Source organism: Aythya fuligula, chromosome 1 (genome assembly GCF_009819795.1).
Source record: "Aythya fuligula isolate bAytFul2 chromosome 1, bAytFul2.pri, whole genome shotgun sequence".
Classification (NCBI taxonomy): domain Eukaryota; kingdom Metazoa; phylum Chordata; class Aves; order Anseriformes; family Anatidae; genus Aythya; species Aythya fuligula.
In genome coordinates this window covers 81501997-81526956 of record NC_045559.1, presented here as the reverse complement: position 1 = coordinate 81526956, position 24960 = coordinate 81501997, and the positions used below count along the sequence as shown (strand labels likewise).

Sequence of the window (24960 nt, the reverse complement as noted above, 5' to 3'; positions counted from 1 at the left end):
TCAAGCCACTATAAAGTGGAAGCAGAAATCTTCTGTCTTGGACACTCAGAGCATACATCCATGAGACTTAGGAGCTTAGCCAACCTAAACCAATAAAGTTACAATATAGCTTCCCATCTCCAGCAACACTTCTTCCTCTCCCACAGTAACATTCATGCTCATTCCTTACAACAGTGAGCTGTTTCAGAGAGCTAAACCAAACAGGAGATTTAAAAACAAAAAGAAAAAAAAAAAAAAAAAAAAAAAAGAAAAGTGAGTAGCTTTCTGTATTTTTGTCCTGAACCAGACAACTGCTGATACAGTAGAGTGATGAAGTGATGAGAATAGAACCAACAGATACAGAACCAAGATGGACCTATTTAAATTGTTATGGAGCCATACTGTAGGTCAAATACAAGGGATCAGGACTGAAACAGGAGATAAAGACTATTGCAACACAGGTTGAAGTAAAAGGAACATTAACTGCTACCTTCAAAATCTATCCCTAACAACAATTTATTTTACCAATATTCCACTGATAGAGCAAGTGATCTGGGACTCAAACTCTGCAACACATCTAGCAATTATGTCAATCTGTCAACTGTTTTGCTATCTAATCATCTTGCAATCACTGTCAACTCCAAGTGCCAATCAGCATTACTCCTTCAGACACTCCTCAGCTGAGACAAATCATCAGGCCACCCCTGAGTAAAATGGGGTTCCAGGCAGTTCATATTAGCTCAGAATCTATCCTATTCCTCTGCAGCATGCTTCTACTCCCTAAATTCCTCAGGAAGATGCCTCCAAATAAAAATTCCCACAAGAAGACAGTAAGCACAAGAGTGGTTCCAACATGCTGCTTTATATTGCCCTTTAGCAGTACATATAAAAGGGCAATCAAATGCATGTAACTGGCTTCTTATGTGGAAGAATATATATCCAAGTGAAAAAGGCAGACTAACAGGTCTTTATACAGATTTCAGTCAGCAGGGTACTAAGTATCTTAAATAGCTATAATTTGTACTCATTTGTTATCCTAACAATTTCTTTAAACGTAGTCTTCAAGAGCTATTCTATATTCAAGCCATAATAATTCCCTTTTTATATGGCATCAATGCATCTCTCCTGGCAGTAGAGTCTTTGTGAGACTTTGCATTAGAGAAAAAAATTAACAATCAGATCTCCCCACGTTAGTCATGTTAAAAAACAATACTTCTTGAGTGTCATACTGATACCAAGTCAGAAGAACATATAGTTCTCTCCCTTATAGAATAATAGAACCAAATTTGAAATATTTTACTATGTTTAGTTAGATATAAGGAAAACTAGAAACTTTGTATATCTAATGCTACCTTACTCTCTAAAGAATCAGCCTTATCTGTAAGACCATATGGAACTGTATCCCAAGACAGGGGAAAGGGGTGCAAGATAACCTAGGCCTGAAAGATGTGCCTGTAAAAAATAGGTGAGGAACTCATGGTGTGCACATGTTTTTTGATGTGTAAATCACTTAGTTTAGTATGCATGTCTAAATTGGAACAACAAGATAAGAAAGAACAAGATGGTCTGAGCATATGCAACAACTAGGTTCAAGCAGCAAACATAGTCAGGAAGACTACCAACAACCACCAAAGATCACCAGTACAAACAAATGTGCATGTGTCAGGAACATTTACTTATTTTAACAAATTATGGTAAATAGTATGAATATGTTGATTATTTCTCTGACATCTAATTAATATGCATGTTCTAACTGTTTATAACCCCTGAAGCTTGGACAATTCGGCATGCACACAAAATGAGCAATCTCCTGTGCATCCAGTGCCACAAAGAATGCCTGCTTTCTAAAACTCCAAATTGAGTCTTAGAGAGTTTCTCTGACCGACTTTTACAGTATCAGGACAACCACTAGTGTGAAAGATGACTAAGCCACTAGCATGAACGTTGACTAAACTGTAAATAGCTTCAGTGGGAAGCTTTAATGCAACAGCTTGAAATAAATGGCTTTGCCTCAAAAATACAACTAATTAGGGATCCAACGATCACTGCTTATAGAGTCACTTTTTTTTGTTTTGTTTTTTGTTTTGTTTTGTTTTGGTGGGGTTGGGGGGTTGTTTGTTTTTATGTTTTAGAATTTTCAATACAACTTCAGTTATGGGGTGTTAATATTGTATAAACCAATTCTTCCACCAGCAGGCAAATTTGCAAATACTTGTTATTCTTCAATTGATATGCAGAATTTATATAAAGGTTTCACCTCATTCACCACTGAAAACTGTTCTCAACTTGGAATGTAAAAACTGAAGTTTATGAATCATGTTATTGTCTTTGAGACAAATAAAGACTTAGAAGATTCTTTAGACAACTGATTAAGACACTTTTAGCTCTAACATAGTTTATGTCAGGGAAAAAAAAAAAAAAAAACAACAACAAACTTTATACATTTGGACCACAAAAGGATTTCTTTAGATATCATATTTGATTGAGAACTGAGGTGATCTTTGATGAATATCCACTAGTTTGGGCAACATTTTGAGTACCATGGGTTGTATGAAAACATATATTGTTTTCATTGATACAAGAGCTTTCAAAAAAACAAAAGGGCTTACAATTGGTTGTCCCAGAACTGTTGTGGAATCTTCATCATTGGCATACTCAAAACTCAACTGGACAAGGCCCTGAGCAACCCGATCTAGTGTGAAAGTTAAGAACAGCAGAGGTGCCCACCCAAATGATTCTTAGGTGACTGTTTCCTGCAGCCTGTTAGGATTTCTTGTTAGTTTCCTTGTTGGGGGGGGGGGAGGGGGAAGGGAGAGAAAAATCAAAAGAATATATTATCAAAAGCAATAGGTGAGATTTAAAGTAGACTTTTCAGAAGAAAAGGGAATTTGATGTTAAGTGTTCTTGAGGAAGTATGGCAGTGACAAAAGAATCTGACGTAATATTATCATGCAAACAGGTGTGCTGGTTTCAGAAATTACCATTACTTGAATAGCTGTTGTTGCAGTTCAGTGAGAACTTATCCACTCCACAAAAGCAGAGCTTGCAGAACTCAATAAGATTAGTGCTGCTGTGAACAACCTCAGAAAACATTTTTGCTAACTGTATCCAGCAGTTGGATCTGTAGGAGCATCGATAATACAATGAAGCAGTAGTTCCATTGACTTTCAAAAGAAAATCAGCTGCTACTCTATGCCAACCACTGAGCACAGTACAGTGATGTTCTTTTCATCAAAGTCATTCAGTTGGAAGCTGCAGAGCCTGGATCAGATCAAAAGCATCAGTAAGGGAAATGCTGTTTTTTATAACTCTGTTGTGAAACACATTTTGTAGGCTCTTATTCCACACCCAGGATGAGTATAAAACCACTGGTAATAGGAGCAGAATCCATGCTAGCAATAACAACAGACACTCACTTTCAAGAGAAACTGCTCTTTCTCCTTTTTGATTTGCTGTTCCATTTCTTCATAGAGATTTTGAATTTCTTCATCAAAAGCTGCAGTTTTTCTAAAAAGAGATAAAAGTATACTGAATGTATGTAGCATTACTTTTACTTTTTTTTTTTACTTTTGTAGCATTACTTCAGGTTACGTCTCATAACTACCAACTAAGCCCTACACATTTTGTGCCATAACATAAGTCACCAGAGACTGTACTGAGGGTAAGAAAGTGTGCAGGAAAGATCACAGATTTTAAAAAAGAAAAAAAAAAAAGAAAAAAGAAAAAAAATCAACGAATCAAAGAAACAACAGCAGCAAACACCAAAATCTTGGGGAAAAAAAGCTTCAACAGCTCAAATGTTACATAAAATAAAAAAGCTACACAAAAAAAATTGTAAAGATATACATCTGATGTTTCCATATAAAGCAGCTGTTCATTATGCAGTTTTAATGACTACTAAATCTTAGATTTAAGGAATAGAACTCTCTAGTGACACTAATAACAATACCAGAGTCTAAGTTTGCCAGTTAAAAGTGTTTCCAATGCAACATCACTTTTCACTGTAGGACTGCATTGTTCACCATTCAAAAGTATTAAATGAGGTACTTTTATCATGACTAAGCAGTTTTGGCTAGAATGGACTTCCTGAAAGTCCTTCTTGAAAGACACCTTACTTACTTTCTAAGAGCTTTGCAGAAACAATTTTTAAAGCTCAGCTAAAGATCAGACATAAATGTGCTATGCAAATACGTATCTGACAGTAGGAAAAAGGAAGAAAGGACAGAGCTCACTTTTCACCATTATAATATTACAATCTCACTGCAGTTTGATACATAAAGAATTACATCAAGTAGATGCTTCAGTTTGGACCATAAATAAATAAATAAACTACTGTTAAGGCTGTTCCTTTGTTCTGTTGCTATGCTATGCTATGTTGTTTTCATTAATCCAGAAATTGAAAACCATAAATCACTTTGCATCAAATTCAGGGCACACTCAAGAGTGATTTTTAATAGAGACTAATAGGATCTTTATATGACATTACTACATAGTCCCCCTTATCTCTTTTGTTAGAGGTGTTCCTTGAGCAATCTGGAGAATGCATCCATTACAAATAAAGAAAAGAACCTTCTAGGGCATTAACATTAACAAGAGCAACACAATGAATATACAGTAGCAAAAAAAAAATAATCAAAAAAAAACATTAATTTTGTACTTTGGGGAACCTACTATAATTTTTGTACCTAATGCTTTACAAAGTCTGTATTTTTCAATTATAAAAAGCTTGACTCACTTCTCACATAAAGCTGAAAAAAATGAAAGCAAACTGGAAAAAGCTTACCTACACTAACATAAGTGAGTAACTTTATAAAAAAGTCTTTCTTTCCCCCTTTCAAATATCTCAACACTTGACATTGCCAGCTTGCAATTTTTAGTAACAGATAGAAATGAGGGTGGAAGGTATTTACTCAGGATTTACAGCAGCAATAAACATATATTAACCCATACCAATTTGAAAAAAGAAAAAGAGAAAATTTGCTGTCATCTACATTTGTGTAAACTCAGACTAGATTAGAAAAGCAGCCCAGACGATGGCATCTTCATATGACTGCAATGCTTCAAACAGGGAGTGCTGGAAAATCTAGGCAATTCATTTTACTCCCCTGTTCTGATCATGTTCTGATCTCAAATTTTATTTTCTTTAAAATAAGAAAATGCATCATAATAGCATTTTTCAATGACATAAAATTACACATATTCATAAAAATTATTTAGAAAGATATGGTAGACATGCTAAGATCATGTTTTAAAAGATCGTATTCATGCAATTACTTTGATCAGAACTAAATTGACTGTGTAATGAAATACATGTACCCTGTAACTTTGCACAGGCAGAACATACCGCTTAGAAGTCTGTATTTCCATGAGAGCATTAAATACTTTATTTGCTTCTGACAGGGAGAATAATTTTAGTTAGTCCTCTCGTGTTTTGAAGCATAGTTTTTGGCAGCACCATAAAAACTGAAGTCACAAAAGTATTTAGGAACAAGTTGTTTTTATTTATGAGAATGCAAGGATAGAGAAAGGGACCAAGGTGGATGTGCAAAAGGAAAGAAGGGTGGATAAATGGCTAAGTCAAGAGTAAGCAATATGACAAAAGGATGAGAGTAAACTGCAGTATTGCTTAATGACTCACAGAGCTGAGGCAGGAAAAATGAAAGTCCATATTCATTCTCAACTTCCAAAGAGTGCTTATTGTCACCAAGCACAACACAAGAGAGATGATGAGACCTCAATAACCAGCATCTCTTATCTTCTGTGTCCCCACAGTAAATCCTGATCATTCTTTGTGTTTAAAAGTATGTAGGTATAAAAAATAAATAAATAAATAAATAAATATCCCCTTTTGTATGGTCTTATCTTCAGCTTTGCTCTTATTTGTGCTTTTTTTTTTTTTTCCCCAAGAAAGGTTTTTCATACCCACTGTTATCTAAGACAGCACTACTACTGTGACAGATCTGACTCCGTCCAGCTATTCATTACAAACAAAGCAAGGATTTATGTGCTGACATCAGAGGAGTTAGCAGGAGCAATAGGAAGAAGAAATTAACACAAAACTGTTTTTACTACAAAGACATAAAGATACAATGCATTTTTAAGGTAGCAATTTAATATAAGTCAGAAAAGTCAGGTAATGCTAATGCTCCATGCACTCCACCTCTGTGATGGTTATTGATACATGATCATTAATAATCTGTAGGCTAAAACAGACAACATAACTTTCACTGTGCTGACAACAGACAAGGTGCCTCAAGGCTTAAAAAGGTGCCTCAAGGCTTAAAAATCACACTTGAAAATTCTGCAATCAGTATCAACTAGTTTGTCTTCAATGGCCATGTGTTTTTCCTTTTTCTTCCTTCAGAAGCCTTGTCACATTCTCAATATAACAAAAAGAGTGATGAAATTTTCAACAAGTATATTTGCCTTTACTGCTCAATGCTTAAAAATATATTATGTTCTAACACCACTAATATATAGTGTTGGACAACTTATCTCAACATATTTTTCAAACAATGATACTGTGAATGAAAGATACTGTGTACGTATCTGCTGGTCTGAATGCTTGTTTCTATGAATCTAAAATGTATTGCACTGAAATTTAACAGAGCAGACAAAAAGCTATTGGAAGCACAGCCTGTACTGCTTCTGGTTCATACCATATCCCACAAAGATACTAAAACAATTCAGAAAGCGTAAGAGCTTCCAGATCTGATCTGAAAATCAGGAGTTATTAATATAATGTAAATTATATGCATGTAAATTATAAAATTGATATAAATAAAAATTATAGGTGAACTTCAACTATAATCTGCATAACTATAAACCTGACTGCCCTTTGGAGTCAAACTTATTAACTAGATGAGAATTGCTTAGTATTTTCTTAGAATTGCAATGAAATAAAAGACATCTGCAAAAGAATTTCAGTCAATACAATCTGTTAACAGGAAAAGAAAACCTAATTTCAGACAGTTCTGCAGTATGTATAATTTTACTATTCACGACTAATAAAACTTCATGTTACAGGAACTCTTGTGATTATAGCCCTCAGTTCTCCTCTGAAATGCTTCACTTATTTCAAAGGCTTAAATGTAGGTAAGATAGATGTAATACTATACAAACTGACCAAGAAAGAAAAGCACTAACTTTTTTAGAGCCCATTCCAACTCATTCTTTTCATTATCTGCATCCTGGAGCTGGGAAAAAATTCTGGCCAGTAACTCTTCAAAACTGGAAAGTAAGTGAGATTCACCTTTTCTCAGCTGCAACCAAAGCTGCTTCACATCACTTTCACTGAAATAAAAGATTATAAAAGATTGTTATAAGAGAATATTCCTCAGTCTACAGTAAATGTTTGCCGCATCCTAGTAACAGAATGGAGGCTTCAAGGCATTACTAGTCAGAACACAAGTCTAATTAAAAACAAGGGCTGTTTACGCAGACTCAGATTGGAAAAGGATGAGGTAGGTGGGAAATTATAACAATCACTTTTATTCCAAAATATTGATCATAACATCAGGTCATGCATGACTGCAGGGAATCACAGAAATTTCTTGTTTGTTGGATGCCTTGTTAGACACTTCATCAAACCAGAAATGGAGAAGAAAGGGGATAGATATCTCATCTGTCTCCTGTGATTAGTACCATCCCGTCACTTTTATTAGAAGCAGAGAATTTTCCACCAATCCAGTAGGCAAGGGACGGTGGAAAAGCTAATCAAAAACATTTTCTCATGACAAATGAATGAAACTCAGGCTCTACTGTGAATGATACATTTTTTAAAACACTTTGCTGAAATTTCCCTGAATAACTTCTTTTGTTTTTCCTTCCTGACTCGTTCTCTTCCACATGCACTGTTAGGCTGAACCTAGACAGCCATGAGTTCTATATTTAAAGGACAAAATGAGGATGAGGATATAAAAAGTACGTAACAATCTCTTCATATTGAAAGCCTTTCAGGATGACTGCCAATTAGCTCTTTTCTATAACAGGCGGTCAGGTTAGAAAAGCACTGATAAGCATTTATATTTCATGATAAGGATCACTGATACTTTTCTTAGACATTCTTATTATCTGTCCAGATTCTCTCCAATTTTTGTCCCTGTGCTTTCTTTGATACAGTACATTGACTGTGATTAACCAATGAACATCAGACCAATGCAACCAATGCACAAGAAACTCAGCAGTGGATGTTTTTAATGATTCTTTGTTTCAGAGGACATCATCCTGTTCCTAGAAGAGGTAAGTGTCATCATAGCAATCACAATATGCAAATAAATGCAGAGCAGAGCAAACATTCTTGCTTATGGTTAACAGGTGCACTTTAAACACATTCCTTATCAAACAACAACAACAACAAAAAACAGTCACCATGCACTGTTTGTGTTTTTGAAATCAGTAGCATCCGTGAATTCTCAAACAACATACTAGAAATTATCTATTTTCAAAATCCATGGTATGTCAGTGGTATAGTTTTCATATGGAACAGACATGTTTCACATGACTGCAGTGCAATAGCTTTGCTCTTGGAAATTTTGGGCTGAATGTCATTTTATCCTTTCTAACGGCTAAGAAAATTAATTTTTAAAGAGTCACCATATTAATGAAAGGCCTTATTTCTCATCATTCATCTTGAGTTCCATTAAAATCAAACCACAGAGTTGAATCATAAAAGATTGTGTAATCTATTACTATTGCTGGTAAAACTCACTCCTCCAAGACCTTTTTTGCTCCAAGCCGATCCATCAGATTTGAGAACTGGAATTCCTCATCATCATCATCTTTCACAGTCTCTTCACTTTTAGGTAGGCAGGCTGTTTCAGCTTCCGATTGTTGCATTTCTTTATTTAAAGCAATCTGCCCCAAAAGAAACTGGCCTAAGATTTAAAAATTACATAGGTTATAAGTTTAGCATTTTCAGAAATCACTATAAGAAGTAATGTCATTGAAGAACACACCAAAGATCAAATTAAACAGTAAATATAATTTTTAGGAAGGAAAACCCATTTGTTTATGGGCAAAGGGAACATCATTAAGCAACTAAATCATGAGACCTGACAAGAGGATACCTGAGGTCTGTGCCTGGTTTTGTCCTCAAAATTCACAAACATACTGAAAAAGTTCAGACTTCCATAAACAAAAGACATAAACTGTGGCAACAAGCACTTTATAGATGTTGTGCTCCTAGATATGCTTAAAATTTCTTAATATACTTCAAATTCCTGCTTGTAACTGCATATCAAAGCTAGATTTTTTTTCACGTTCATTTTTCCTCCATTTGACTCACATGTATTTTAATTCTTCTAGACTTCACCGCTACATTCTTTTCTTCCACCTATTCAGGATATTTCTATTAATAATAGCAAGATTCAGGCATTCCTGTCTATTGGCACCACATCATAATTATGAGGGACTTGCATGGAAGTCATGAGACTTTCTCATCAATTATTCACCATCCAGCAACACATCATGTTGAGACAGGGAACAAGATAAAGTATGTTGAATATATAGGTTTTAGCTAACACAATTGTATGCTAATAACCCCAACGATAAGGGAGTAAAAGACCGTATGCATAAGATAATGGAACCAGCAAGAACTGGCTTGACTGCTGAAGTTTTTTAATGAAAGCAAAGGTCAGAAGTTTAGCAGCAAGGAAGACTTCTGGCCTTCATTAAAAGACCACTGGAGTATGCCAGACCACCACCCAAGGACTCCAGTACGTATGTGAACAGGTGTGGGAACCTATGTTAATGATTATTTGCATACCTGATGAGTATGCAAGAGACTTACAATAAATGAAATCAATATGCATATATCCCACTAATATAAACACACTGCCAGTAACCCTTGGTGTGTGGGGAGGTTGAGCGGAGCAATCCCACACACACCCAGCACCGTAATAAAGAATACCTGCTTAATGACTTTGGTGATTGAGTTTTCACTGCATCAATGTTATCTTGGATTTGCTCTAGTAAGGGCAAATACTATAGAAGAACACTATAGAAGAACTGATTGCAAGAACTAACCATGGTTTGACAAATGAGTTGATTCAGTTTAAATTAACATGAGTTTAAGCAAGAATACATATTACTGGAGTTAGGTGGGTTGAAAGGCTCAAGTAAATTAACAAACTGTGAAACATTCTAAATTATTTTCTCAAAGTGTGAGGGCGTGGAGGGGATATGTAGAAAAGTACTCTGGATCCAGAGTATCGATCTCAAAAAGTAGGGAAACTGAGACCCCGCAATGAATACATCAAACAAAAATGCTAGCCACATCCTGGAGATAAAGAGGGTAGATATAAAGACAAGAGAGTGAAAAAATTTTAAGAACTGCAAGACTACTAAAAGAAAAAAAAAAAACAAAGAAAAGGAAAAGGTTTTTTTTCTTTTGTAGCTTTTTGTATTGTATGTTCTGCTACATTCATAAAAAGGAAACTAGGAAGACAAGAAGAATAATAGCTGTTCATCAAGTATTTTGTGTTATATTTGTCATATGATGCTCATCCACCCAAGGACTCCAGTATGCATGCAAATAGGTGTGGGAACCTATGTTAATGATTCTTTGGAGACCTGATGAACCTATATTAATGATTATTCGCATGCCTGATGAATATGCAAGAAATGAAATGAATATGCATATATCCCACTAATATAAGCGCACTGCCAGTAACGCTTAGTGCATGTTAGTTAGGTGGAGAGATCCCCCACACATCCAGCGCATAACAAAGAATACCTGCTTAATAACTTAGGTTATTGAGTTTCACTGTGTCACTGTGCATGACTTCCCATCTTACACAGGAGAGAAACACCCTAGAGCCCTTTGGTGAGAATGAACTCCTGTAGACATCTTATAGACATCGTTTGACCACTTCTTCATATAACTGCTGTATCTGGGAAACAGTTTCCCTGTGTGCATCGTAAGTATACTGTTAGGATAAAAGATTCAAGTGGAGAGTGTAAAGAACCCAAATAAGAGTCTATATAGGAGACATGCTTTCCAACTCACTGAATCCTGTTGGTGAACTCCTTTGGGGTAAGTGACCCATTGCCATCTGCATCCAACATAACAAAAACTTTTTCAAGCTCTTCCAGGCTAAGAGGTAACTCAGGATACAGTCTCTGAAATCACAAAACATGCTGTAAGTTCACTCGCTACCACAGGATAAGAATGGAAGCTATAAACAAGACAAAAATCCCTGTAATTTAGTTTTTGTTTGTTTGTTTGTTTGTTTGTTTGTTGTTTTAACCCAGAAGGAAAATTGAAATATATCTCAAAGGCTGAAACAACATTAACTGAGGACGGTATGCTCTTATGAACTTCATGACAAATTTATCTATAATCCAAGCATAAAACCCAGAATCAAGAAAGAAATGTCCTTCACAGTCCTTGCAAAAACAGACATTAAACTTTATGAATATATATGGGTCTTTTACTAGGTGAAAATATATGCTATTCAGTTTTGGAAAGACAATAAAATGAGAATAAAATAAAGGAAATTCTCTGTGGATTGAGATTTGCCAAAATTACCACTAAAAACATAGTTGTTACTTTGCATTCAGTAACTTCAGTGAGATAATACATACTGGAAAATCCTATAGCACAGCAACCATCTGCACTCTTATCTTGCTCGGCTTCACAGAATTAGCACAAGTCATCACAAAATTCAGCAACACAACTAGACAGAAAGTTATTGACAGGTACTATTGAGCATTATACCGTGAGGTTTTTGCTTTTTCAACATAAGCAGTTAAAAGTCTCTCACTTGCATATACTCAGACACGTTTTTGTTTCTGAGGATATGGAAAGCTTCTCTACCTCATTTCAGATACTTAAGTTCGTTGTAGCTTGCAGTGAATTTATTTTGCCACTGCTTCCCATTTCTATTTCATCTATTAGTACTAAAAAAAATGGATTAGCACAATGACATTATGCTTTGAAATCATGCATGAGTACATTCCTGCTTTGTAACATTTTTTTTCATTGTTTCTACCTTCCCTGCTTTCAATTTTTTTTCAAGTCATCTTATCATTTTTGCAGTGTGTTTTAAAAAGATTTTGTTGTGTGGTTGCTTCTTTTCAACAACTTTAGAAAATATGCATTTAGCCCCTCAAATTGTATGATTATTTTAAGAACAACTTGATTAGTTTATTTTGAACACTGAATAATGCTAAAATGCCATTTCTCTACATTTCCTGCATGTATATGTGATTCAGCTGAGAATTTCACTTGTCTGAAATGTGAAACCAAAGTGAAAGACCCTGATTACAGAGTTTGGCTGAAAACAAACAACAACAACAAACAGAAAGGTAAAACAAGTGGACAGAATATATTGTTGGTATGGGGGCAAACTGCAAAGCAATGAATTTGCTGGACTTTCACCTTCCCCAAAAATAGAATTCCTGGGACGATTTTTTAAACTGCACTTACTTCAGCTTTGCATTTATTTGTTGCTTTTTCTGTGGAAAAAATTGCAAGGATTATCATAGAACCATAGAATTACAGAACAGCACATAAGACTTCAAAGACATTACTTTAAATCCTATGCATCTCTTTAACTTATCAGGAGGGTATTACATTTTCTAACTCTACATTAATTGGTCTCAACTCACTAAGGGCATTGGGAATTTCTCTTATTGTACATTCCACATAGCCAATTTTGTTTTACCTGCATATCTTGGCAAGTGATGAAGCCTTTGCCTTCCACATCACAAATCTGAAAGAACTCATGTGCTTTTCCCAACACAGTTGGTCCTGGGTCCTCTTCTCCAGTCCTGCTCCTCTCTGCATCTCCTGAAGGCACAGGACTGGCACACTCTCCTTGCATTCTGTCCATTGTCAGAATCTGGTCACTGAATATTTTGGGATGCTGCTATCCCATTTACTTACAAATTCTGGTCTGAACTCTGTGCATGGTAGATAAGAAAGGAGTAAATTAGACTCTCTTAATTATACTTTCAACAATCTCTTAGCAACCATCTGTTTAATTAGGCACAAAATCTTAGAAGAAGAAAAAGCTTTTTGAAAATGCATGCCTGCACTAAGGTTGCACTAAGGATACTGCAAATGGGATAGTGAATGAGGAGGGGACAGTCTGAGTGAAGGACAAGATAAAAAATATCCTAGTTCTGAAAAGGAATCTCAAAGCAAAATCAGACAGTTTAATAAGAAATACAGATAATCAATTAACTGGAACAAAAAGAAACACGAGAAAAACGTATTAAAAATATTTGAAGTTACTACAGTTATTCAATTGGCATGCTTGTGACTGATCGTCTTAACACCACATTATCACAATTTGTATCCAGTGCTTTGGAGTACAGTATGTGCATATGATAGCTAATGAATGAAAACTGACTGATGACTGATGGAATCTGATGGATTGTTTCTTTGAATTTATATTTTAAATCACTAAAATTAAGAGAGATAATGTATTATGCAATTCTGAAACATAACTTAGGTGTTTGACTTTCACCTGTGAAACAGCTAATTGCTAGTGAGCTTGGTGGAAAGACTTCATAAATTAAACACATTCCCCCTTCATGAAAATACTTGTGTGCAATTCATGTTTGGGTATAATTTTATCTTAAATTAATTCTTTGAGTTCTGATGGAAATATTTTTCCCTCTCCAAACTTATTCTAAATTGTACAACATGCAGTATCAATACAAAAGGAGCAGGCTTTTCCAAACTTCAAATACGTTCAAAGGCACTATTGAATACCCATCTTTTTCCATGGCTCACCTTATGTTTGGTGAGACTCTCTGTATGACCCTCACTCATTATCAAGTGGGTAAATCAAGTTTATAAAAAGTCTCCTTCGCTGGAGTACTGTGTAATTGTGACAGACTAAGAATGTATATAGTTACCCATGCTCAGATGACATGCAGCAACTTGACTTTGTATCTTGGATTTGTCTTTCTATTTTTCTGAATAGGTCTGTCTAAAGTAGCCACAAATTTGTCTGATGATTTTAAGAGAGAAATAAATTTTGAGAAGCTTTTCATATGAAGGAAAAAAGCCCGACTGGCACAATCTGGAATAACTCCAACAGAGGCCAATGAGAATTATTTGAACCTGAAATGTACGTCTGTAGTCTCCAGACTACAGGTCTGGGCATTGCATGGATGTGAAGGTAGAATCTAAGAAAAATAGAACTTTTGCTTTTCTACTCTGTTTATTAGGTAGAAAAGGCTCTGATCACATAGAATAGGTCAGCCAGAGTCCTACTCAATTCTGTGCTTGAGTTCTAACAGGCAGTGCTTTATACATCTTAAAACATACCATCTTTCAAGACATTCTTAGATGTACAGTTCCTCACACCTGTGGCTTGCAATGGCTTTCCATTAAGTTCTGTCCCTTTTCAAAGTGATTTATCTATATTGGCTATGGACCAGGCTACTGGACTTTGCATGCTGCAGGTAAGTACAAAAAGCACTGTAAACCAGCCTTGGACTTCCATCCATTTTCGGATTTTGATGAGCAAATCACTCTCACGCTCTAATTCCATTTGGATAAAATCTACAAACCTTTGATACCGAGTCAAAAGAACACATAGTTGACTAATTAGTCAGCCTTATCTGTAAGACCACACAGAATTGTATCCCAAGTGGGGGAAAGACAACCTAGGCTTGAAAGATGTGCCTGTAAAAAATAGGTGAGGAATTCATGGTGTACACATGTCTCTTGACATGTAAATCACTTAGTTACTATGCATATCTAAGTTGAACAACAAAACAAGAAAGAACAAGATGGTCTGAGCATATGCAAGAACTGGTTCAAGCAGTGAACATAGTGAGGAAGACTACTGACAACCACCAGAGGCTTCCTGGAAGACCACAATCAAATGTGGTCAAACAAATGTGCATGTGTCAAGAACATTTACATATTTTAACAAATTACAGGAAATACTATGAATATGTTGATTATTTCTATGAAATATAAATGAATATGTATGTTTTGATTGTGTATAACCCTGTTGTTTGGATGGTTTGGCACTCACACTAGGTGGAGAGATTCCCTGGGCATCTGGTACCATAATTAAGGAACACCTGCTTTCTAAAACTCCAACTGAGTATTAGAGAGTTTCTTTGACCAACTTTTACGGAATCACCATGGTAAATCTAGCATTCTGATTTAGCTTCAGGGTTCTTCCCAATGGAGCTGAGCACGCAGTTCTCAGAACATTTTTCCTCATTCTCTCTTGCAACTCTGAGCATCCCAGTATTGCAGTTCAAATACTCTCCAAAGCTGAAAACGTTTTAATGACCAAAAAACTTAGCTGTCAAAATCCTTCCTAAGCAGTTATAAACTTAGACATTTCCCAAGACAGTTCTCAAATGACGGAGCAGCAGGGAAAAAAAAAAAAAAAAAAAAAAAAAAAAACTTTCTGAGAGCAGGCAACAGTTGGCTATATACACTACCAGCCTGCTTTAGGAAACTTCTTGTAATGGGCCTTACTTCAGTTATAACACACGACATACAGAAGTGCTTTATCAAGCACACAAATCAGATGTTTGAACAAAGCATGCGCACAGCAGACTGACCTACTCATTTCCGTAGCGTGTGAGCCCTCTGGTGGGCTCACAGCACTCTACACCCCAAAAGTCAGCAAAGCTTGTCATAGCGCCTGCGACGTTCCAGCAGGCCCTGGAAAATGAACAAGGTTAGTAAACGTTGTCACGGGCATTTGACTATTACACCTGCCTGGTCAGCTATACTCTTTCTCTTATTAGGAAAATTTCTAGCTTAGGAAGTGTGACCAACCACTATGTGAATATACACTAAGGGAAAGATCACTCCCTAATTGTTCTGTCTCTTTATCCCTTTCTTGAAATTTCTAGTATTAGCCAGTCTCAAAAATACAATATAAGCTAGCTGAATCTTTGCTCTGAGTCTACATAGCCACTCTCACAAATGAATTAGATGGAAATTAGATGGAAATGCCCCAGCAAGCCAGACTTAGACTACGGTGGTATATAGTCTAGATGAGATTCTCCTTTGACACTACTTTTACACACCTAAACTTCATTTAATTCAATAAAGCTCATTCTTGGCTGAAACTAGGGTATGAGGTAACCAAAATCAAGCCATCAGTTTCAATTTCTCAGTGACAGTAATATAAAATCAAGTTTAATTATATCAAAATTCACTGGAACAAGTGAAGCCAAAAATGATCTTGACAAGATCTGTCTCAAATTTCAAGGGTACTAGATAAAATCAAATTTTTCTTTTTCAAATTTCAGCAATTTCACAAAAGACACAATTGCAGGAACAGACCAAACTAATCATGACAGTATATGCTGCTAGTACTGTCCATTATTAGATTTCCTTAAGAAAAAGAAGATCTATCCAAATAATAGATAGCCAATTGCATATGAAAGAATAGAAATCTGAAACCAGATTAAAAAAAAAAAAAAAAAAAGGAATAAAAAGGCACTATGCACTGCTTGATAAAGTTATTTACACTTAGTAAACAGCTCAGATATGATTCAGAAAATATCATCATGCTTTCTAAATACTACAAAATGAAATCATGCACTATGGGAACCTCACCTTCTTGCAAGTTGCCCCACCGTTCATACATATCATAAAAAAATCACATAGCAAGCATCTTGAGTACAGAAAAAAAAATAATAGAGAATGAATTAAAATTCTTACCATCAAGGCAGCTTACACAGCAAGTAGTTTTTCTTAATTCCTGAAGTGTCCTGATACTTACAAGTGCTGGTAGTAACATGAAAAATTAAACTGCAATTTACCCTATGTTACTGGGTTAGCAATGCAATTGTTCAAGGCCAGTTTTAAATAAAATAGGCAGTTCTTTTCACTCATCCACTCCCTTCAGAAACTCAATGGTTTAAAAATTCAAAATTCCGTTAAGAAACCCCATATCCATTCCTTTAGCTAAAAAAAAAAATAATCAGCATGTAAAACACGTCATATCACAATCTGATGAAAATGAGCATAGCTCCAAATGATACTAACCAAAGATGTGGGGCTTTACGAGATTTTTACAGTTTATTAACCATGAGGTATTTTGGACTGGTCTTCAAAAGGTAGGTCATTGCTGGTACTTTGATCATGATTTTTCAATCTGGTTACCGGTAAATCACCAGACTTTTGAATTGCACAGCAGTGCTGATGCACAGATTTCACAAGTCATGAGGTGTGACAATCCCATTCTCTGTAACTGTGACAGTTAAAAACTTACCAAGCTGTTTACCTGCATTTATGTCTCTGAGTTTCTAGGTTTCAGTAAAATATTTTTTAGCATTTATCTACAGGTAAAAACTTTTTGCCTTATCTTTTAAGTTTAGAAGACTTTTTCCAACACTCATACAAAGAAAATAATGAAATGATTATGAAAAATTGTATGGCTCACAATATAAAAAGAAAATGAAAACACCAATATCATCCAGGGATACAATTTACAAGCTGATAGTTTATTGCAATTATAACTCCAGTATATATATATATATATTTTTATATATATATATATACACACACACTTGCACACACCCACACACACATATATACTTAGGACATTTATATATATATGTATTTTTGCTGCACAGAGCTTGACTGAGGAAAGCATCCTTCAGCTGATAGATTGTACACCCAGCCCTGCACATCTGAAACTAATGAAAACAGTTAAATTCTACAGATTCTCTGAAATTAGGTAATTTACTCACATGCTGGCATATAGATTGACTAGCCTGCTTTAGCCTCTTTTGAAAAAAAGTTAGCAGTGCCTTTTACAATCACTGTGCCTAATTTTTCAGACTCTTATCTTTGAAGGAATTTCCCTGTTAAGATCTGCTTTATAAGTCACAGCCGCACCCTGTCAGTTCTGCAAACATTGACACAAAACGGCTGCTAGTGTATGGCAAGAAAAAAAATTAACCGCAACATTCAAGAAACTTCTCATTTTTTCTTTATCCTATACCCCTTGTATTCAGGTCTGTGCTAAACACAAGAGAAACGAAAGTTCTCTCTTTTGCCTTTAGCAGCACACTTCAAAACACAAATCGTCAGAAAAAAACATGTAGTAAGTTTACTTAAGACCATAGTTACCATAGATTTATACAAAAAATATTCTTATGAGAGGCAACATTTATGTTTTACAGATACTGGAAGACAAGAACAACTTTCCCTACAACCAAACTATCATTTTCAAAATAACCTTTGTTATTTTGTCAGCTTCTGTAACCTGACTGACATATGAACAGGGAGATCTTCAGAACTGACCTAGTGTCAGAGTTATCTTTTAGCATTATGTTGAAATTTCTCTAAAGCTGATAAAATGTAACACCATGATTATTTTAAGCTGACATAAGCCTACTAAAAGAAGCCATTCTCTTTCCTATCACCATGCCCTGGCCTTAGAATCATTAAGGTTGGAAAAGACCTTAGTATACATTACATTTAGTCAAAATCTGTTGTATCAGTATATATAAAAGCATCTTGGTAGCGGTAAGTATCCTTTTTAACTATCATTTACTGTCATCATAGGCATTCAGTATGAAGACCCTGAAGGCAGTCACCAGTCACAACTTCAATTATCTTTTGTATTTGCAGGGAAGCATACAATGAGAATCAATTAGGCAGCTCTAGAAGTATGCAGGACATAAAGTGATTTGCTGTGACACTGTTTTCTTGCCCTAGTACATGAAGGACTGTAGAAGAGACACTACAAAAAGCATCAGTGTACAGCACTTTTGGGCACTACATTTATGAAATATTCTTTATGTAGGAGTTACAATACCTGGCACTCCAGTACACTCAGCTGTCATTCCAATTGCAAGCGTATCACCCCTTTTTGCCCTAGTAACTGGTACCAGTATTACACAGAGATGTAAAGCAAGGCAAAATGAGCTAAAGCAACTTGCTGAAGTTCACAACAGTAGGCAGTGCCAGTAGCAAATGAAGCATTTTTGACAACCACTGTGGTTCTAATCCTGCTGCCTTACAGCATGAGTGTTAACAAAAGGGTCAGGGGCTGTGAGTGCTGTATACAACACTCACAGTGGCTCCAGAAACATCCCTGTACCACCTCTGTTCCACTGTCAGCAGGTCAGCCACACACCAAGCAAACAGGCGGGGGTGCTTCTCTTCCCACAAGAGCTTTTCCAAGTTTTTTTCCAGTAGGTGCCTCCCACACATGTTGCAGGAGACTACGCCATCAAGGTGTGCAGCTCATAGCTCCGAGAGAATGGGCAGAAATGTTGATTGGCACTTGGGGACAGGAAATGTACTAATAACGGATATCACTTGCAGGCTTGCAACCTCCTAAAACCCTGCCAGGCCCGACAAAATTGCAAAGGCAGCGTTCTCTTGCAGACCTCCCTCACAGGAAGCAGAGCTTGCAACAGGAGGAGCATAGAGGAAGAGCAGAGCACTGTTGAGACATCAGGGAGAGAAAGGAGAAGCAGCTGTCACTTTGTGCATTTCCTCCAGCAGCATTGCTAGGGGGGGTGATCTGGCTCTGCATGCTCTTCTTGTCTTTCCTCTCCTGACACTTCAGGCCCAAGATATCTTCCCCCAACTCACCTCCTGCAACGTCCTGCAGGCTCCCAGGCGAAGGTGCAACACAAGCCCTGCGCGCTGACTGACGGATGTTCCACACACGCCTCAGGGTGGAAGTAAAAGTGCAGGAAGATTGAAACAACTTTCTAAACTTTGTTCAGGTATGGATAGCATAACCCGGTGACGAGTAGGCTGCGCCCCGGGGGCGGGACAGAGAGCCAGTCCGGCCTCCCTCCACCCACAGCCAGTCCTTGCCCACACAAAGGGGGCTGTGCAGTCAGAGTACAGATCACACCTCGCCTCTGGCAGGTCTAACTCAGAACCAGCAGTAAGTCAACTTGGAGAGCCAAGGGAATTCAAATTTGCAGTACCCTTCTTGATCCCTACTGCAGGCAGGACTAAGGATGTGATCGCTTGCTTCCTGGGGCAGGCCATTGACTTGAAATCTCTGTAACCTGAATGATACAGGGCAGAAGGGTTTGGAAGGGTGCAGGACAACTCATCCAAAACAAGAACTTAAGGTGATGACTAAAGTAAATGGACCAACTAGGATCTTCCAAGCTTGTGATTTTAAATTGTCCCAAGTGCAGTTTCACTTGCACAGAAGATGATAACAGGAGACAGAATTGATTTCACATTCGATTCAGAAATTTCAAGTAGCCCAAAGTACATTTTGAAAAATGTCGTGCTAGGGTATGTTAATGTCTACCTTTGGGAACAGGTTCTCTGAGTACCCCTCTAGAAAAGAAATATACCTTGTTCTCATCACTGCAGCATGTCACAGCTGTAGAAGAGTACTTTGTGCATGGTGTTCATAATGTACTTCAATTCAGCAGACTTGCTAAAGCAAAAACAAAGAAACAACAAAACACTCCCCCCCCCCAAACAAACAAAAAATAATAATGGTGCAATTCATCCCATTGTATTTGACCCCAGAATGGATAGCTTCTTGAGATGAGAAATAATTATTTATATATATATATCAAAGGGACAGCTGAAATAGCAATACAATAGGAGGTGGTATAAAGGCCACAGGGTCATAGAATCAATTAGGTCAGAATCTTTTCTGATAGCCAACCTAAACCTCCACTGGTACAACCTGAGGGATATCACTTGTCACCTGAGAAGAGAGACCGACACCCTCCTCACTGCAACTTCCTTTCATGTAGTTGTAGAGAGCAATAAAGTCTCCCCTGAGCCTCCTCTTCACCAGACTAAACAACCCCAGCTCCCTCAGCCACTCCTCACAGGACTTGTGTTCCAGACGCTTCACCAGCTTCGTAGCCCTTCTCTGGACACGCTCCAGGGTCTCATTGTCTTTCTTGAATTGAGGGGCACAAAACTAAACACAGCACTCAAGGTGCAGCCTCACCTGAGCAGAGTACAGGGGAACAATCACCTCCCTGGTCCTGCTGGCTACACTATTTCTGATACAAGCCAGGATGCTGTCGGCTTTCTTGGCCACCCAGGCACATTGCCAGCTCATGTTCAGGCAAGTGTCAACCAACACCTCCAGATCCTTTTCCTCTGCACAACTTTCCAGCCACTCTGTCCCAAGCCTGTAGCGATGCTAGGTTTAGTCAGGACCCAGCACTTAGGCATGTTGAACCTCATCCCATTGGCCACTGCCCATCGACCCATCCTGTCCAGGTCCTTTTGCAGGGCCTTCCTACCCTCTGGCAAATTGACGCTCCCCCCCAACTTGGTGTTGTTTGCAAATTTACTAAGGGTGCACTCATCCAAATCATCAATAAAGATATGAAAGAGGATGGGCCCCAACACCAAACCCTGGGGAACACCACTGGTGACCAGTCTCCAGCTGGACTTCACTCCATTCACCACTGGGCCCGGTGGTCCAGCCAGTTTGCAACCCAGCAAGGGTGTACCTGTCCAAGCCATGGGCTTCCAGCTTCTCCAAGAGAATACTGTAGGAGACTGTGTCAAAGGCCTTGCTGAAGTCTAGGTAGACTATGTTAGCAGTCTTTCCCTCATCTATCAGGCAGCTCGCCCAGTCATAGAAGGAGATGAAGTTGGTCAGAAAGAGCTGCCTTTCATGAACCCATGCTGGCTGGGTCTGATCCCCTGGTTGTCTTGCACATGCTGTGTGATTGCATTCAACATGACCTGTTTCATCCCTTTCCTGGCACCAAGGGCAGGCTGACAAGCCTGTAGTTTTCCTGGGTCCTCCTTACAACCCTTCTTGTAGATGGGTGTCACACTAGCAAGGCTCCAGTCACATGGGACCTCTCCAGATGACCATGACCACTGATAGATGATGGAAAGTAGGCCAGCAATCACATCTGCTAACTCCCTCAGCAGTCTCGGGTGCATCCCATCGGGGCCCATGGATCTGTGGGTGTCTAGCTTGCCTAAATAACCTCTAACATAATCCTCTTCAACCAATAAAAAGTCTTCCTCTGCCCAGGTTTTCTGTATTGTTTCCTTGCTCAGTAGTGCATGGGGGCTAGCCTTAGCAGTGAAGACTGAAGCAAAGAAGGCGTTCTGTAACTCCGCCTTCTCTGTATCTGCCATCACCAAGGCAGCCACCTCATTTAGCAGCACACCCACATTTTCCTTAGTCTTCCTTTTGCTGCTATGTATTTGAAGAAGCCTTTCTTGTTATCCTTGATTCTCTTGCTAAATTTAATTCTATCTGGACCTTGGCCTTCCTCATTGCATCCTTGCATTCTCTGAAAATGTTCCTATATTCCACCCAAGTGGTCTGTCCCTTCTTCACAATATGTATGTTTCTTCTTCTTTTTTTTTTTTTTTTTAAGTTTTCCCAAGAGCTCCTTGCCCATCCACACAGGTCTCCTGCCCCCCTTGCTTGACTTCTTTCTCATAGGGATGCACCGATCCTGAGCTTGGAGGAAGTAGTGCTTGAATATTAGCCAACTCTCCAGAGCCCGCTTTCCCTCTAGGGCCCTGGCCCAGGGGATTCCTCCAATTATGTTCCTGAAGAGGTCAAGGTTAGCTCTCTTGAAATACAGGGTTGCAGTCCTACTTTTTGCCCTGTTTCCTTCTTGCAGGATCTTGAACTCCAACATCTCGTGATCACTGCAGCTGAGACTGCCCTCAACCTTCATATTTCCAACTAGCCCATCCCTGCTTGTTAGTACCAGGTACAGCATTGTCCCTCTCCTTGTTGGTTCACCTACCTCCTCTGTCACAAAGTTATCTGCAATGTTTTGCAGTAACTTCCTGGACTGTTTGTTCTGGGCTCTGTGGTCTTCCCAGCAAGTATCGGGGTGGTTCCCCCCGAACAATCTTCGGGCTAAGTGTTGCCACTTCTTCTCCTCCCAGTTGTAGGACCAGCAAAGGGTAATAGTCTGAGGGTTGAACCAAAGTGGAAAGTCTCCTGATGATGTCTTTAACCCAGGCCCAAGGAAGGCAGCAGACTTCCCTTAGAGAAGGGTCCCTTCTACGTACGGGAGTCTTTTCAGTTTAATCTGCAAACTCATATTTTATCTAGCTTTGCTAAGGCAAAGTGGCCCTCTGTTCCCCCTATTGTGGAATTACCCACAACTAAAACATTACTTTTTTTCCTCCTGCCGGTGGTTGCGATACTGGGGGTTGGCCTTTCTGACCCTGGCTATATTTCTGATGGAGAGGAATTGTCACCTTCTCCATCCATCTATTGCTTTTCAGCCTCCAGGGCCTCACACCTATTGCTCAGGACTACCTGATAGCATGAAGGCAAATTTCTCCTGCCACCTCAAGCCTGGATTTGTTTCCATCTATTCATATCCTTGCAGCTTCTGCCTTGTGTCTGCTGGGGAATGCATACTGCATTCCCTTCTTGTTGGGGAATTCCTGGTGCCTCTTCTCTTGACAGAGGTCAGAGCTTGGCACCACCCTCTGAATCCGAGATGCCCCTCAGTTTTTCCACCTCTTCTTTGAGCTCAGCTACCATGCTGACCAGGTCTTCCACCTGCTCACATCTCACATAATCGTTATATCTGCAGCTGCCCAAAGATGGTGTGAAGCTTTGGCACTCCCTGCAGCCTTACCTTTGGATGGCTACATGCTTTCTCAGAAGCTCACTTTGGGTCCCCACCTCCTTTTTGCTAAGTGTGGATGTGGCCTTCCGCCAACTGTTTGCCATGACTTGTTTGCCATGAGCTTGCTGCTGCACCCTGCCTGTGTGCATTGTTGCACAAACTGCCATGCCACACCCTGACTGCTGTGCCACACCGTGTTTGCCTACCTTGTTTGCCACGGTCCTGGTTGTTTGTGCTCCCCAGGGGATGCCTGTGTATGATGGTGGGGTGTGGAGGGTTGCTCCTGGCTCGGCCCAAGCAACAAACTCTGTTGTAGAATCTTTTGAGTTTATTTTGCAAACTCATATTTTATCTAGCTCTGCTAAGGCCAAGTGGCCCATTGGGGAAATACATCAAAGCAAAATCAAAAAGTGAAAGAACAGGTCCTACAGAGAATGAAAGAAGAGTGGGACCTTTAAGCCAAAGAAGGCATAACCATCTTCAAGCATATAGAAGCTTGCTAGATACAGGACTGGAGAAAAATACTCTCAGTGCAACCTAATGCAAAACATAAGAAGTAACAATCTTCTGCTGCAACATGGCAGACTGAAACTAGACACGAAAAACAGAAATCAATAAATAATGGCATTGGTGATCATTCCTTGAAAAAGAACAGGCCATTGGAATTTAATGTTACTTGTAGCCATATTTAAAGGAAATTCAGGGCTTACAGATATAACAACTAACAGAGATACAAAGCTGTGCATCTGAAAAGGTAACATTTTTCCCTTTGCTATCACTAATATCCTTTATGATATTATGAAAGTGTTATTAAGCTTGACCTAACCACATATATGAACATCTGGATCAAACTAGATGAAAAATTGGACTTCTATTCCTTCAGTTTTGAATTTTCAAGCAAAAGCATGCAACCTGTATGCTTCTTCAGAAAGACACTGAAATGTGTCATAAAAGCCTCTTCTCTTACTCAGAGCCTGAATTCCCTAGCTGGATAATTTCTCTCATGATCTTTCATCATTTTTCATCTTTCATATTTCTTCATCTTAAGATAAAGTGCAGCATGGGGTGGGTATGGGGAGTTAACTGTGAAGGGAGATATATGAAGCAGGTTGAAGTTCCTATGGAAGACCACAACAGGACAGTAAGAAAGAAATGTCATGAAAATAATTTCAGGGGAGCACCAAAGGCAGGCAGAAAAGGATTTTTGTATTCACTTACGTAAAAAATGAAAAACTTTATTTTATGTGGAAATTGATTTTTTGTGAGTAAACTTGTGTGGGAGAACCAAAATCTATTTCCAAACAGTCTTAATGAAAACTCTCCATCCGGTCCTAATTGTAGCTTTTAAGGACTAAGGGAACCAGTACAATCACTTACTTTTCCATTCTGCATAACACAAACCCAAGGCTTCATTTATATCACAATAAGTTTATAGATTTTCATAAAATTACT

The 24960-nt window shown here is 38.2% G+C and overlaps 1 protein-coding gene across 1 annotated transcript in view; it reads right to left on the bottom strand.

Annotated features, from left to right (window-relative positions):
• CRACR2A (calcium release activated channel regulator 2A) overlaps positions 1–12815 on the bottom strand; it is a 44305-nt gene extending 31490 nt beyond the window's left edge. Inside the window, 6 exon segments of the mRNA XM_032189358.1 lie at positions 3396–3486; positions 7126–7272; positions 8690–8855; positions 9978–9987; positions 10984–11100; positions 12648–12815. Coding sequence (XP_032045249.1) covers positions 3396–3486; positions 7126–7272; positions 8690–8855; positions 9978–9987; positions 10984–11100; positions 12648–12815 — 699 coding nt within the window.
• Between the last annotated feature and the right edge of the window lie 12145 nt (positions 12816–24960).